This window comes from Chelonia mydas, chromosome 25, assembly GCF_015237465.2.
Source record: "Chelonia mydas isolate rCheMyd1 chromosome 25, rCheMyd1.pri.v2, whole genome shotgun sequence".
NCBI classification, from domain to species: domain Eukaryota; kingdom Metazoa; phylum Chordata; order Testudines; family Cheloniidae; genus Chelonia; species Chelonia mydas.
The window spans coordinates 14,863,238-14,879,342 of record NC_057858.1 but is presented as its reverse complement, the minus strand read 5'-3'; the positions used below and the strand labels follow the sequence as shown (position 1 = coordinate 14,879,342).

The following is a 16,105-nucleotide window of genomic DNA, read 5'->3' as shown; positions in this document are numbered from 1 at the left end:
TGGCCCCCCCGCCTGGAGGCACACACAGCAGTTATGCTGAGAATCTGCAACAATATGCTGCGGAGTCAGACTGCCTGAAACTAAGCAAGGCCACACAAGGGAGATATGGAAGAACAATGCTGAATAAAGCAGCTTTATGTATGGTTTAAGAAATGATACAGAGAACAAGGGAACTAGCTGGGAATTGGATTGGCTGGCTATATGGATACTTGGGGCAGCTTGCTATTGGATAAGTATGCTGGGAAAAAGGATGTATAAAAGCCTGTGTAACTTCCTGCTCTGTGTACAGGATTTGAGATTCAAATCTCCCTGTACCTTTTTGAAGCTTCAAATAAACTTTTCTGCTTCTCCACCCCGTTGTGATTATTGGGTGTAGCACACCGGGTAGCGAACCAACTCAAGCTGTTGTTCAGCCTCTCGGCACTGGGTGCCGGCAACAGCTTTTGGCGTCCCTGGGTGGGCGGAGGCTGCAATTTAGCCTTGCCCGGACCCCTCCTGGAGGTCGAGGATTGCGGCGAGAACCGACGCCCAGCGCGCACCGGTGAGTTCATCGGGGGCCTCGGAGGAGACGCGATTTGATCGACCCTGGAGGGCACAGCGGTGCAACGCACTCATATAGTGGAGAAGCAGTTGTGGTGGACGACGAAGAACTGGTCCCTTGCAGTTGTGGATGACGGTGAAGAACTAGTCCCTTGGATAAGGTAGGAACCTTTTGAAATCAGGATTGTATGTTCTGTTGGAACCTGGGGATGCCCAGAGTTACCCTGTAGGTATGGGACAGGGACAGAGCTCAGGGGTTAAGGCACGGTGTACGCCCCTAGAGTGCATTCTAGCAAACTGGAAGGTATTTGGTGCGGATCCAATGACTAAGAGCCAATTAAAACAATTCTGTACAGTTGACTGGCCTCAATATCAACTAGAGGACCAGGAGTGGTGGCCACCAGGAGGGTCAATTAATTACAACACGATCCTTCAGTTACTCCTGTTCTGTCAGAGAACACGGAAATGGAATGAACATATGTATGTGCATTTGTTTCTGACTTTATGTACTCGACCAGATATTTTACAGCACTGTAATCTGACTCCGACTGGTTCGGTAGGAGCTAATGTTAGTCCCCAGACCCCCACCCCCACTGTAATGGCAGAGCCGGTGTCCCCTTCGGCCCCTACACCCACACCTTGTAAGTCCTCAATGGTTGGCCTATACCCCTCAATCACCGAAACTAAAGTCGCCCGGTCTGGATCGGACAGGCGCCCGGCCACGACTATGCAGGTTTATACTCATGTGCCCTTTAATCCTGTGGATTTGGCTGCTTTCAAAGCACAGGCAGGAGAGTTTTCCACCAACCCAAGCAGGTTTATATCAGTCTTTGAGGGGTGCCTCAGTAGTCACAAGCCGGACTGGGATGATTGTAACATCCTCCTGCGAACCCTATTGTCTGAGGTTGAAAGACAACAGGTTGTGTCCAAGGCAAGGGAGGAGGCGCAGAGACGGTATGACCGGGATCGTATTAATGTCCCTGACCCGGATGCACAAGTCCCCCGAGCAGACCCCAGGTGGGATCCAAATGATCATGGGGATATGACCCGCCTTACCTCCTATAAGGAGTTGCTTTTGCATGGACTCCGTCACTTGGCTGTCCGACATAATAATTGGGCAAAGCCATATGAAGTAATGCAGGATCCAAAGGAAAGCCCTGGAGCCTTTTTACAGCGCATTCGAGACACGATCCGACAGTATATCAATGCAGATCCTAATGATCCACAAACTGAGGCAATTATTAAAGGAGTATTTACAAGCAGGGCAGCCCCTGACATTAAGAGAAAGCTACAGAAAAAGGAGGATTTGATGGGTATGACCATGGCACAGATTTTAGAAGCAGCAAATCAAGTGTATAGTTTAAGAGAAGTGGAGAAGGAGAAGAAGCAAGTGAGATTGATAGTAGCGGCGGTGCAGGCAGGCACGAAGGGAAGTGAACGAGAAGGAAGGGGCCGTGGACGCAGACGTCCAGGCCCGCGGGAGAGACGACTGGGGCGCAATCAGTGTGCCCTGTGTTGGCAAGAGGGACACTGGAAGAATGAGTGTCCAAACAAGAAGGAAAGGGGGGGTACCTCTATGATGGCGATAGAAGAACAGGAATAGCGGTGTCAGGGGAGACGGATCATCCTACCCCCGGAACCCCGAGTAAAGATGCGGGTGGGAAGCTCAGAAATAAATTTTTTAGTGGACTCTGGAGCGGCCCGAACTGCCATAAATCAACCTCTTCAGTTGCCAGTAGCAGATTCCCTTACTGTGGTGGGAACCACAGGCAGCGACACCAAGTGCCCAGTGTATGCCCCAGCGGAATGCGCTTCGGGAAACAGGACTATATCCCACAAGCTGGTGTACCTCCCTGAGTGTCCAACATCTCTGCTGGGACGGGATCTGCTTTGTCGCCTCGGTGCCACCCTGCATTTTACTGAGGATGAAATAACCCTTACCTTACCCCCTGAGAATGCATGGATCATGACCCTTGCAGTTGAGCCCTCAGCCATGCAAGCCCCAGAATGGAGCCCGTTGGAAGACCAGGTGTACCCCCTCGTGTGGGCATCAGGGATTCCAGGAAAGGCCACCCACCAGACCCCCAATACTATTCAGCTCATACCAGGGAAAGGCCCAGTGCAAGTAAAACAGTATCCAATCAAGAGGGAAGCCAGAGAAGGTTTACAGGAAACTATAGATCGATTCCTAATGTATGGTATTCTTCGGGAATGTCAGTCAGCCTGGAACACTCCCATTCTACCCGTACAGAAGCCTGATGGCACGTATCGGCTGGTACAGGACCTAAGGGCAGTCAATGAACGGGTTAAGACTCTGCACCCTCTTGTCCCTAACCCGTACACCTTATTGGCTTCTATAGGGGGACAGTCTACCCATTTTTCAGTCCTTGATCTGAAAGATGCTTTCTTTACCATCCTAGTTGCCACCCTGTCACAGGAGATCTTCTCCTTCGAGTGGGAGGACCGAAAAAGTGTTAAAAAGCAACTTTGCTGGACAGTGTTGGCCCAGGGATTTAAAAACTCTCCCACCCTCTTTGGCCAGGCTCTGGCCAGGGACCTAGAGGAGTGGGATAATGAGGAGGCCCTCCCTTCTGCAGTATGTAGATGATTTGTTAATTGCCACTGTGGGCCAAACCCCCTGCCTTAAAGCCACCGTGAGCCTCCTGAATTTTATTGGACTCCGGGGATATCGGGTAGCACGGAGTAAGGCTCAAATCGCCCTCCCAGAGGTACGGTACCTCGGGTTTCACATACGGCAAGGGGAGCGTCAGCTTTCAAGCGAAAGAAAGGAAGCTATCTGTCAAGTTCCTACCCCAAACACTCGTAAACGGCTCAGGGCATTTCTGGGTATGGCAGGCTTTTGCAGGATATGGATCCCAGAGTTTGGACTGTGGGCTAAACCCCTGTACGACTGTGTAAAAAAAGCAGATCATGACCCCTTCTATTGGACCCCAGAGGCTGACAGGGCATTTAAAATCCTGAAAAGAAAATTGATGGAAGCCCCAGCTCTGGGCCTGCCGGATCTCTCTAAGCCGTTTCAGTTGTATGTACATGAACAAAGGGGGGTAGCCCTAGGAGTGCTTACACAGCTGTTAGGAGCATGGAGACGTCCCGTGGCTTATTTTTCAAAGCAACTGGATCAGGTTGCAAAGGGTTGGCCGGCATGTTTACGGGCGGTTGCAGCTACTGCCCTTGTGCTTGAGGAAGCTGAGAAGCTAACATTGGGAGGGGTTATGCAAATCTATACTCCCCATATGGTCCGAGCCTTATTGGATACAAAGGGAGGGCTTTGGCTCACCCAGGCTCGGATTGCTCGGTACCAGGCTAAGCTGTTAGAGAACTCTGAAGTCACCTTACAGCCTTGCCCCTCCCTTAACCCAGCCACTCTCTTGCCAGAAACAGAGGAACAGAAACATGACTGTTTAGAGATCATAGATGTCCAGTACTCCAGCCGTCCGGATTTAAAGGATGTACCCCTCCCAAATGCAGATTATGAGTGGTACACTGATGGTAGCAGTACTGTAATAGATGGACAAAGGAGGGCGGGTTATGCTGTTGTGACCCTCCATGACACTGTGGAAGCTGAAGGTTTGCCTGCTGGGACCTCTGCCCAGCTTGCCGAACTAATAGCCCTGACCCGTGCACTTGAACTGTCAAAAGGAAAGCGGGTCAACATTTTTACTAATTCAAAGTATGCTTTTGATGTGCTGCATGCTCATGCTGGCCTATGGAAGCAAAGGGGAATGCTGACAGCCCAAGGCTCCCCAGTCAAGAACGGGCCCCAAATCCTCCGGCTCCTAGAAGCCGTACAACTTCCCTTGGAAGTGGCGGTGGTACACTGTAAAGCCCATCAAAGGGAGGATCAAGATGTGGCCAGAGGTAATGCCCGGGCAGATAGAGAGGCTAAGCATGCTGCCACCCTGCCATCCCCTCAGACTGAGAACGCCCATATGCATGCCCTTATCCCATCAGCAGGGGAGCTTCCAACCCCTCAATATTCTGGGGAGGAGAGACAGCTAACTGACAAACTCGGTCTCCAGGAAAAGGAGGGATGGCTCCATTCCCCAGAAGGGAAGGTCCTCTTATCAAAGGGCCTAATCCAGCCAGTGCTGCAGAAACTACATCAAACCACTCATGCTGGCAGGGAAGCACTTATCCAGCTAATGGGAAAATACTTTATCACTTCCGGACTCCGACCCCTGGCTGCCCAGGTACAAGCGGACTGCTTAGTCTGCCAAAAGAATAACCCCCGACCGGGACATCCTGTGCCACCAGCTGCCCTAGAACCCACTCTGGGCCCCGGACGAGTGTGGCAAATAGACTTTACTGAGTTTCCCCGGACCCAAGGGTTCAAATATCTCCTTGTTATAGTGGATCGGTTCAGCGGATGGCCAGAAGCCTTCCCATGCCGTAACTGCACTGCCAGAACAATGGCCCTCAAGTTTGCTAAGGAGATCATTCCTCGCTTTGGACTCCCCCTGTGGGTGGAATCTGACAACGGGACACACTTCACGTCAAAAATCATTCAAAGCATCTCACATGCCTTACAGATCCCCTGGAAACTCCATACGCCCTGGAGACCGCAAGCCAGTGGTGTAGTGGAGCATATCAATCAGACCCTCAAATGGCATCTCTCAAAAGTGTGCCAAGAAGCCTCACTGCGATGGCCTGATGCTTTGCCCCTCATCCTACTCCATATCCGCGTTCTCCCAAAGGGTAGATTAGGGCTCAGTCCCTTTGAAATTATGTTTGGAAGGGCATGGCCTATGAATGGCACCCCGGTTCTGTCAGGGGAATGGGAGTTGGGTAATGGGTTTTTGTCACAGTATATGTGTTCCCCGTCTGCTGTTCTCTTGTCTCTTCACAGGTATACCAAGGATTCCCAGCCTCTCCCCTTGGACACTCCCTTCCACTCCTTACAGCCCGGTGACTCTGTGCTTGTTCGTACCTGGAAAGACGAGCCTCTCCAGGAAAAGTGGAAAGGACCCTATACCGTCCTGCTGATCTCCCATACAGCAGCAGAGATCGAGGGACACAAGAACTGGATCCATCACTCTTGTCTGAAGGCAGTAACCACCCCCTCGTCAGCAGAACAGTGGACCGTCCAACCTGCTGTCCTCATCTAGTGACGATCTCGGGCTAAAGCTACTGTTTAAAAGACACAAATAGCGGGCACCTTAATGCTAAAATGGGCCCACCCAGGTACTGGAGGCCCTGGGTTGGGAAGACTCTGGTGATAATTAATTGGGTAACATTGTTATTCTCTGTATTGGTATTTCCAAATTGTGCATATCGGGAGCATAACTCCTTTGTTTCGCTTGCGCACCACGTTGCTACTTTAACAAACCAGACTGATTGCTGGGTATGTGCTCCAACTCCACTGTCCCCCAAAACGGGAATGCCCCTTGACATGCTGCCCCTGACCCTAGCAGAATTAGCCACCACCAAAGAGCAGGAAAGAACGAACTCGCCGTTCTGGAATAAGACCTCTTTACAGCAAGCCACCTATCAGGACCAGGAGTATTCAGTTGCAGTACTCACTGAGGGAGCGTTATGTTTTACCCGAAACCAATCTGATCACTATGGGCGTCCTGTGGGAAAAAGCTCCTGTGTTATTACACAGTGGGCTGATGGGTATTGGATAAAGACCAACAGGGGAGGTCAACAGTGTGGGTGTAATGGTTCCTCCCCTTTTAGGGAAACTCTTACAAATAATCTTACCACAAAAGAGGGGTTTGGAAATATAACTTGCCGTCCAGTTAATATCTCCAATGTAGCAAGCCAATGGTGGGTTTGTAGTGGTCACTATGGTGAGTGTAATTTGAACGGCACAATTAGAAACGCCCCCACTTGTACCCAATCAGGAGGATGGGATGCCCCCTTAGGGGCATATGAACTGTTTGGAAAAGCAGCCTTAAATATCCCAGGAATCCCCTTAAAAAACAGTGCTTACTGGGCCCTACAGGGTCACTATTTTGTATGCGGTCGAAAGGCTTACAAGGTGCTGCCAGCCAATTGGACAGGTAGCTGTTATATAGCTCACGGAGTTCCTCATCTGTCAATAACTGCCACACTGCCCAAAGGAAAGATTAGAAATGCCCGAGACACCTCTGTTGAGTCAAGAGAAAAGACCCTGCGGTGACTGACTACAGCATTGGAGGGCAATATGAAGAATTCCCTCACAACCAAGAAGCTTGTAGAGTGCTCTGTACTGGGAATAGCGCCACTGTTTTCCGGGCCAGCCATGGCATGCATAGGCCACTATACTGTAAGGCTGCAAATGGTACTTGAGAAAGTGGCCTTAGAGTTAGAGGACTCGGTTAGTGATTTAGGGTCGGCAGTAAAAACATTAAATAAAGAGGTACAGCAGCTCAGGACATTTTCCCTCCAAAACAGACTGGCTTTGGACTATCTCTTGGCATCCCAAGGAGGGGTTTGTGCCCTCGTCGGACCCCGATGTTGTGTATATGTAAATGATAGCAGTTATGAGATCTATGAAAAGCTGGTACAGGCTGAGGCCCATGCCCGAGCCAGAGCACAGGTTGCCTATACTGCCCCCGAGAGCGATTGGTTGCAAACCTTGTTTTCAGGCTGGGGTTTGTTGTCTTGGCTTGGTGGTTTATTTAGCCTGCTATTGAAACTTCTCTTTCCTGTATTGCTTGTATTACTTGTATTATGCTAGGTTTCAGAGTAACAGCCGTGTTAGTCTGTATTCGCAAAAAGAAAAGGAGTACTTGTGGCACCTTAGAGACTAACCAATTTACAGCTCACGAAAGCTTATGCTCAAATAAATTGGTTAGTCTCTAAGGTGCCACAAGTACTCCTTTTCTTTTTGGTATTATGCTGTGCGGTATCATGTGTTAGGGCCCTTTTGCAGAAGTTAATAAGTCATTCTCTTCAGGACTATCACAAAGTGCTTATGCAAAGTCCTATTGTAAAGAAATAAGTAGCCCAAGTGAGAAAACTCAGAGCCAGGGTTGTTGAGTGTTCTCAAAGGGGGAAGTTGTTGGGGACACTGGGGCATGGCCACTAGGTAACTCGAGGGGATGGAAGACCACGAGTGTCGATGAAGCCCCCTCGCACTAGGCCCAGGTGTCCTTGGCCCCCCTCCTGCCTGGAGGCACTCGGAGCAGCTCTGCGTACTAGGCCCAAGTGTCCTTGGCCCCCCCGCCTGGAGGCACACACAGCAGTTATGCTGAGAATCTGCAACAATATGCTGCGGAGTCAGACTGCCTGAAACTAAGCAAGGCTACATGGGGAGATATGGAAGAACAATGCTGAATAAAGCAGCTTTATGTATGGTTTAAGAAATGATACAGAGAACAAGGGAACTAGCTGGGAATTGGATTGGCTGGCTATATGGATACTTGGGGCAGCTTGCTATTGGATAAGCATGCTGGGAAAAAGGATGTATAAAAGCCTGTGTAACTTCCTGCTCTGTGTACAGGATTTGAGATTCAAATCTCCCTGTACCTTTTTGAAGCTTCAAATAAACTTTTCTGCTTCTCCACCCCGTTGTGATTATCGGGTGTAGCACACCGGGTAGCGAACCAACCCCAGCTGTTGTTCAGCCTCTCGGCACTGGGTGCCGGCAACAGGAAGAAGCTCAGAAAAAAGCAAAAACGGGTCGAGTCGGTGAGAATATCCAGCCTTGCCAGTGGTCACCCCAACACCACTCAGCTCCATTACATGTGTTCGTGTGGTGTACGGATACAGACCTTTCTGCTGGTGCAGGTTATGTTTTATCCTTTACAGCAGGCCAGATCCTCGGATTTCAGTAACTGGCTTTGTGTCCAAAGGCTTGTGTGGCAATCAAACAGCAGGTCGAGGCAGCGTTTTTACTGCCTTCCGTGTGAGACTCTCCGCTGGGTAACTGCTAGCGGCGAGAGGTGAAACGAACGGTGCTGGAGGGAGGCGGGGACCGTGCAGTGCACTCACCAGTGCGGTGACCAGGAAAAGCGAGGGAGGCCCGGGCCGCCCCCGAGGCCTGCGGGGGTTTCAGCACGAGACGGCCAAAGGTTCAAGTCCGCTGGCGGGGCACAGCGCACGGCGTGCCCGGGCCGGCGCTGACAGCGGGAGGGGCGAGCTCGGCCTGCGCGGGCCCGGGCTGGGTGTGGGATCGGGCTGTGCCGGGCGCCTCAGCCCCGGGGGCCGGAGGGAACGGGGGGGGCTCAGCCCCGGGGTGCGCGCAGCACTCGTCACCTACAGTCGCCCGGCGGCCGGGGGAATAAAGAGCAGCTTCCGGTTTGGAATACCAGAGCTGACGGAAGTGCCCCGCTGGGGCCGCTCTGCCCCTGGGCGGCCTCCGCTCTATGCCCCTGGGCGGCCGCGAGCGGCGGGTGTGGTCACGTGGGGGGCGGGGCGCGGGGGCGCGGCTCCCAGTCACTCTCCGGGCGGCCGGGGGCAGCGGCGGAGCCGAGATGGAGACTCTGCGGCGGCCGGTGGTGGTGACGGGTAAGCGGGGGCAGGCGGAGTGCCCCTCCAGCCCGCCTCTCGCGGGGAGCTTGGGGGGGGGGGCGGCGGCGGCTTTGGGGAGCCGGTGGGACTGAGGTGGGGGGGACGGCGCTGGGGGGGGGGGAGCCGGTGGGGCTTTGGGGGGGGAGCCGGTGGGGCTGGGGGGGGGGGACGGCTTTGGGGGGGGGGGAGCCGGTGGGGCTGAGGGGGGGGGGACGGCTTTGGGGGGGGGGAGCCGGTGGGGCTGAGGGGGGGGGACGGCTTTGGGGGGGGGGAGCCGGTGGGGCTGGGGGGGGGGGCGGCTTTGGGGGGGGGAGCCGGTGGGGCTGGGGGGGGGGCGGCTTTGGGGGGGGGAGCCGGTGGGGCTGGGGGGGGGCGGCTTTGGGGGGGGGAGCCGGTGGGGCTGGGTGGGGGCGGCTTTGGGGGGGGGAGCCGGTGGGGCTGGGGGGGGGGCGGCTTTGGGGGGGGAGCCGGTGGGGCTGGGGTGAGGGGGCGGCTTTGGGGGGGGGAGCCGGTGGGGCTGAGGGGGGGGGGACGGCTTTGGGGGGGGGGAGCCGGTGGGGCGGGGGGGGGGGCGGCTTTGGGGGGGGGAGCCGGTGGGGCTGGGGGGGGGGCGGCTTTGGGGGGGGGAGCCGGTGGGGCTGAGGTGGGGGGCGGCTTTGGGGGGGGGGGAGCCGGTGGGGCTGAGGTGGGGGGCGGCTTTGGGGGGGGGGAGCCGGTGGGGCTGAGGTGGGGGGCGGCTTTGGGGGGGGGGGAGCCGGTGGGGCTGAGGTGGGGGGCGGCTTTGGGGGGGGGGGAGCCGGTGGGGCTGAGGTGGGGGCGGCTTTGGGGGGGGGGGAGCCGGTGGGGCTGAGGTGGGGGGCGGCTTTGGGGGGGGGGGGAGCCGGTGGGGCTGAGGTGGGGGGCGGCTTTGGGGGGGGGGGGGAGCCGGTGGGGCTGAGGTGGGGGGCGGCTTTGGGGGGGGGGGAGCCGGTGGGGCTGAGGTGGGGGGCGGCTTTGGGGGGGGGGAGCCGGTGGGGCTGAGGTGGGGGGCGGCTTTGGGGGGGGGAGCCGGTGGGGCTGAGGTGGGGGGCTAGGGTACAGTGGCCCCTCCACTGGAGGGGGGAGGCTGGCTGTGCAGTCCAGTCCTGCCACTTTCTCACTGGGGGTGGGCCTCACTTTTCCAGCCTGGGCTCCCTGCTCAGGGTCTTGCTGCAGGTTTGGGGCATGGGGAGAACAATCTTGTGAATTAAAAGTAAATTCATCCAAAGCAGCGTGGGGAGCACTGGAAAGCTGGCGGGCGTGCAGAGGCGTTTACACCCCGGCATGCCCCATCCCCTGGGGAAACGAAGCCAAAAGTGTTACCAAAATAACTGCGCCTGGGAGAGTGAAGTGGGGAAGCAAGCGAAGGAATGAAAGGCCCTTACATAGCAGGCGAGCGCTTGTCAGAATCTTTTCCTAAGGATACAAAGGGGAGAGCAGTTTGATTTGTGGGGAAGGCAGCTCTGTGACAAATGGGGAACTCAATTAAACTATTCAGTGCTCCCTGTGTAGCTGAAGTTGAGGTTGTTTGTCTTATTGGGAAGGCAGGGGATGGTAAGGGGTTTTGTTGCTGCAGCAGAGTGATTTGAATTGGAGGCAAGGGTTTCTACGTTACTGAGACCTAGGAAGGTGGCAGTTCTGGCTTTGTCAACCCAGTCAGTGTATGCAGCGAAGTGTTCGCCTCCACCACTCCTCAATTCCTTGATCAAAGGCCTAAAAAGAAAAGTTGTGTTGGTGAAGTTTCCACGTCTCGCAGCACTTTCTGCTTTGGTACTGCATGTTTATGGAGTCCAATTTTGACAGACATTAACTTGCCTTAGATCCATGTTTGCCACTGGGGTAATCCGTGTACAGCTGTCATGTTCCCTTTTTAAGCTCTCTTTTTAAAAGTCTGGGAAATGATATTGCTTCCACCTCCTTCTGTTGGCGATACGCACTCAGTAGGGGTGTGGGTGTGTGTGTGTGTGTGTTTTGTTTTTTAGAACTGTTTAAAGAGAGAACCCTATAAAGATCTCTGCAGCTGGCTTTAGTGCTAATTAGCCTTGGAAGAGGCCCCTTCAGTGTGGATGTCGAAGAAATCTTGGGCATGCTCAGTTGAGCTTCTTCCATAAAGGACATAGGGCAAGAGAACGAATCCCTGTACACCTTTTTTATTGGGTCAGAAGAGCAAAAGGCCAGTGTGGCATGTGTGGGCAACTGATGCAGAATCAGAGCATTAAGCCACACTGAGCACCTTTAGAATTGCCACTGAACAGGGAATTTGGTTTGTAGCTAGACTTGTTACAGAACTCCAGAAATGCAACAGTCTGGATTAAGAAATGTTTCTGGTCATCTTTGGATAGTAGTTTCTTTTACTGTCATTGAGTTGACTAATGAAATGATTTGTCAGCATTGTGCTGCTTTTCACTATTTGCCAGTATGCTACCGCCTCTGATGACTGTTATCTTATGGAGGTTAGGCCTGCACAGATAGGACCCCTGCAGGTCAGTCTTGTGGAAAGCTTAACAAGATTTTTTTTTAAGAACTGAAATTTGAGTGTGACACTGGTTAGATTATACATAGGTGTTTTTGGTTTTTTGTGGGATTTTTAAGTAGAATTTCTGTTTGACCGCACAGAGAGCTAATCACTAGTATAGCTGTATACAGTATAACCTGAAATGTCACACACTATTCACAGCAAACTGAATATTATCATAATAGTGACAGCATTCTTTATACCCCAAGGCATTTCCTTTAGCTGAACAAGACTTCTTGTGTGTTTTCACAAGCACTCTAGGCTCACAAATCAATTCTGAAAGTTAATTTAAACTATAGTGGCATAACTTTGCACGTCACTGAATTGCCTTACTTTTGTGGTGGTACAATCGTGAGGAAATGCTTGCTCAGTAAAAACTACTGTATTGTGGGTTACTAGTTAACCATAAGTTATTCATTAGAAAATTTAGGCTCCGTGCAAGTGTTTTGTATAGAACTATCATAACCTTTGGTGCTTATTTGTGTAGGGATCATCAGCAGTATTCTATTTAACTTCCTGTTAAAATGTAACAGTAATGATGGAAATCTTAATTAAGACTTGAGAGAGGAGATGCAAATTAGTAGGTATGCTAATTTGCTTGTATATTTGTAGGGGGATTTGTTGTGGACTCTGACAGTTGTGGGACGGGATGATTTCAAATGGGAACGAAGAACAGAATATTTGTAACTTTGTTTGGGGTTTTTTGTTTTTTCCCCAGACTATGTCAGAAGAGGGAGGGAGTTTTTTATTTAGACAACCTATTGAATTGAAATCATCTTCAATATTTTGTCTATTTTCATTCAAAAGACATAAAAGGATGTTATATAATATAAGTCAGATACTTTTGGAAGGCGGAAAGGATTTGAGTACTTGAATGTAAATGAGCAAGAATTTGGTATTCAAAGAAATCACTGTGGTATCCATAAGTAGTTTCCCTTGCGCACATTTAAAACAGAAAAGCGCAAATCAGTTTGCACCTCTGTCCAGTCAAGCCTGCAATAATGATTTCATCACTAAATCTTTATTTCTGTTTCAGGGTTTGGCCCATTTGGAGAACATGCTGTTAACGCCAGCTGGATTGCAGTTCAGGTAACAACACATATTAAAACACAGTTGGCATGTTCCAAGAAAGTGCTGTGCTGATGTGTCCCGTTTTTAAAAAAAGTTAGAATTTATGAATCTGTTATAGAGCCTTGCAGAAATTGTTCCTGAAATTTACCAGTTGAGGCCCAGTCACTCCAATGATCAATCAAATTATATATTTTGTTCACTCATCAAAAAATGTGTTCTGGACAAGTCGAATTTTGTAAGGTTGAGTTAATATAGTTAATCAAAACAAAGAATTCACAGGATAACTCTGAACACTGTAGAAATTTTTCTGTTATCCTCCCCCCACAGAGGGAAGAGAGCTAGATTTTATAATTCCTCAGAAATAACCTGAAATCTTCCTTAGTGGTTGCAGTGTGCAAAGGAGGGAGCACAGGTTTTGGTTTAAGAAATGCATGAGTTCTGATCCCAGTTCTGCCATGAATAATGGCCTTGGGTAAGTCACCTAAGCTCAGTGTTTTCCCCATTGTGAAATGAGGATAACATGTAACATCCCTGTGGATACAGGTACAGAATGAGAATGGTTTTTAAAGCACTGCTATTTATTGATGAGGCACAAACTGTTCTCAGATCAAGTCATTACGTAGGAAACTTATGCCATTCATGGTCTGCATATCTTCATAAGCATCTGTTCTTATATTATCTCACTGTGTACGCTTACAATGCTGATATATTCACACTAGATGTCATCAAGAAATCAAACTCTCGCCAACAGTGAATTAAAATATTCTGCATGTTTTGCAGTATCCCGTAACAGCATTAATTTGTGACAGTACTACTGCATTATCCAAATTCTTTGTTATAGGAGACAGTTGACGAGTCAAGTGAAAGTTAAGGATACATTTCAGTACTTTTGCCCAAGGAATTAGACCTGTTTTTTTCTCACCAAGTCCCCATCCGCCTCAGTGTTCTGGGACTAATGTATTTTTCAGAATGCTTTTAAATTAAATCACAAACTATAATCAATTATAGCCAACTAATGGACGGCTGGCCAGATGTCTAATGCACTGTTATAAGGAGATCAAACCTTTGATTCCTTGAACTGTTGGGGCTGGATGTACTCCTGAGGGAGGAAAAGGAGGACTTGTGGCACCTTAGAGACTAACCAATTTATTTGAGCATAAGCTTTCGTGAGCTACAGCTCACTTCATCGGATGCGTTCAGTGGAAAATACAGTGGGGAGATTTATATACATAGAGAACATGAAACAATGGGTGTTACCATACACACTGTAACCAGAGTGATCACTTAAGGTGAGCTATTACCAGCAAAGGGGGGGTGGGGGGGACCTTTTGTAGTGATGATCAAGGTGGGCCATTTCCAGCAGTTGACAAGAACGTCTGAGGGTTCACTCAACTTCAGGTTGTAGAAAAGACAGGCTGTGTATAGAAAACTGCAGTTACTATAATCTGATGTTCTATAGTAGGGCTGACTGGTCCTTGTTCGTTTATGGTTGGCATAAGGACAGTTATCCCTAATAAAGGTAGCTGTAATGGGGGGCAGAGGCTAAATAAGGGGGATCTGGGACAAGAAAAAACAGAATTGGTGGCCACTGTTCTGTGGCTTGTAGTAAAAGTAAATACATAATCTGGCTTAAGGGAAGAGACCATCACCTCCACTCCCTCAGTTTAAGGCACTGGTGATTGTGATCAGTTCCATCGTTGGTAGAGTAATCATGTACATTTTATTAGAGAAGCTCCTTTTTAATGTAGGTTAAATTTATTCTGAATATGTAAAACTATCCTTTGAGTTTTACACATACGTTGCTGAGTTATAGCTGTACGTGTGCTGGCTGTACTGTAAGCCTGTTCTTTGACAGGATTTTTTAATTACTTGTGGTAGATTGTGACTAAAATCCTAAAAATTAAACTTTCAACCAATGTGTAGGGGATTTGCATTTCCCAACTCTACTCCAGTCCTGAGAGGCCCAGACAAAAAAGGAACAGCATGTCTTTGAACACGTGCAAGTTGGGCATTGTGCGAGTTTCAGACAAGGGACTTCATGGAGCTGAGTGGACACAAAGACATGTGTCTGAGTTTCTGAATCCCAGACAGTGTGATCTGCATTTTAATAGAAGAAAAATCAATTAAACAATCTTTGTAAATCCTCCCTAGCTTTAGGGCTAAGCTAGTTCTGGTTTATTAGATCTTATATTATCCTGCATCCTGAGGATAAAATTCTGTTTTTCTTCTTTCCAATCCTTTTTTGGTTTTGTATGTTTGTATGTTGAAGACAAATATGATTTTTTTTTCTCAGGTTGCAGTGACTTTCTAATATGGTCACTTGGTCTTGAAAGCTAAATTATTGCTAACATTTGGTAAAATATCGATATCTTGAAACTAGTCACTGCAGTATTTTAATAGTGCTAAGACTTTAATTGTTTTGTGCTTTTGTATGCACGGGGAGAGGCTGATCCTATAAATAAGATTATAGGACAGAAATTAGACACTAGACTGTGTGTGTGTGTATATAAAATATGCCTTTTAAGAGTAGTAACTTAGGCTCTGATATATATATTTTTTTCAGAATGCTTATTTTTGTTTAATGTCTTGAGACTTCATTAAAACCTGCTGTCCATGTATATAGAACACTCTGTATGTACTAAATTGTTTGACATTTTTATTTTTGGATGGTTTTTATTTTCTCACTTTGGATGAGAGGTGAAGACAAGGTTTCGTTCAGGGGAGCTTTAAAAAAACTGTCATTGACATCGCTTTCCTATTTACTTAAACATAATGGCTTTCTCCCTGGTATAAAGTACCCTGTTTTCTGTACAAAGATGTGCAGATCAGCCTAGACACAGGTGTGCCCTATGGACTGTGAAGCTAATTGGCTCCTGGGTCCATCCCATTGAAGTGTTTCTGACTGAGCTGGAGGATGAGAAGAAGGGTCAGAGTGCATTTTGACATTACTAGGGACAATTGCTGTCAGCGTGTCTAGACAGACCTGATAAGGATATTAAAGGCTCACAAAGAGGTCCATTGTTGAGGGGTCAGGGAATGGGTCAAACATGTTTTTTTTTTTTTTTTTTTTTTTCTATATTTGTCAGGTATACAAGGCTGTAGATAATAAGTTGTCTGGGGGCCAAAGGACATTTTTATTATTGAATAGAAGTGCGTGTGTGCTATTTGGTAAAATGTTAGTTGTGAATTTGTAAAACTACATTTAATATAAATGCGGATAGAGAGCAGAGAAGTTGGCCTTTAAATGCTTCCAGCTGCAAGTTACAGCCTGGAGCATTCAGTCTAACGTAGGGTTGAGCGAGGTGCAGTACGGGCACATCTCATAACTGTAGAGACTCAGCATTTAGTATCTTTCCATACTCTTAGGAGTGGTGATAGAGAGAATTGCTAGGTGTTAAATAAAAGATGGACTTATTTCAGTATTACTTATTTCATTGATGCACCAAGTAAAATACCTACAATTTTGAAAGTAGACTAGGGTAAAGAAGATATGATGAAACATTA

General features: G+C 49.3%; 1 protein-coding gene across 3 annotated transcripts in view; it reads left to right on the top strand.

Moving 5' to 3' along the window:
* The first annotated feature begins 8,813 nt into the window (after positions 1–8,813).
* Positions 8,814–16,105, top strand: part of PGPEP1 (pyroglutamyl-peptidase I) — a 60,797-nt gene continuing 53,505 nt past the window's right edge. Inside the window, exons 1-2 of one of the 3 annotated variants that reach the window (XM_037885897.2) lie at positions 8,814–8,994; positions 12,567–12,619. In XM_037885897.2, the coding sequence (XP_037741825.2) occupies positions 8,853–8,994; positions 12,567–12,619 (195 nt within the window). In that variant the 5' untranslated portion in view covers positions 8,814–8,852. The remainder of the gene's footprint in view (positions 8,995–12,566; positions 12,620–16,105) is intronic. The other 2 variants (XM_043535682.1, XM_037885899.1) reach the window with 2 other exon arrangements.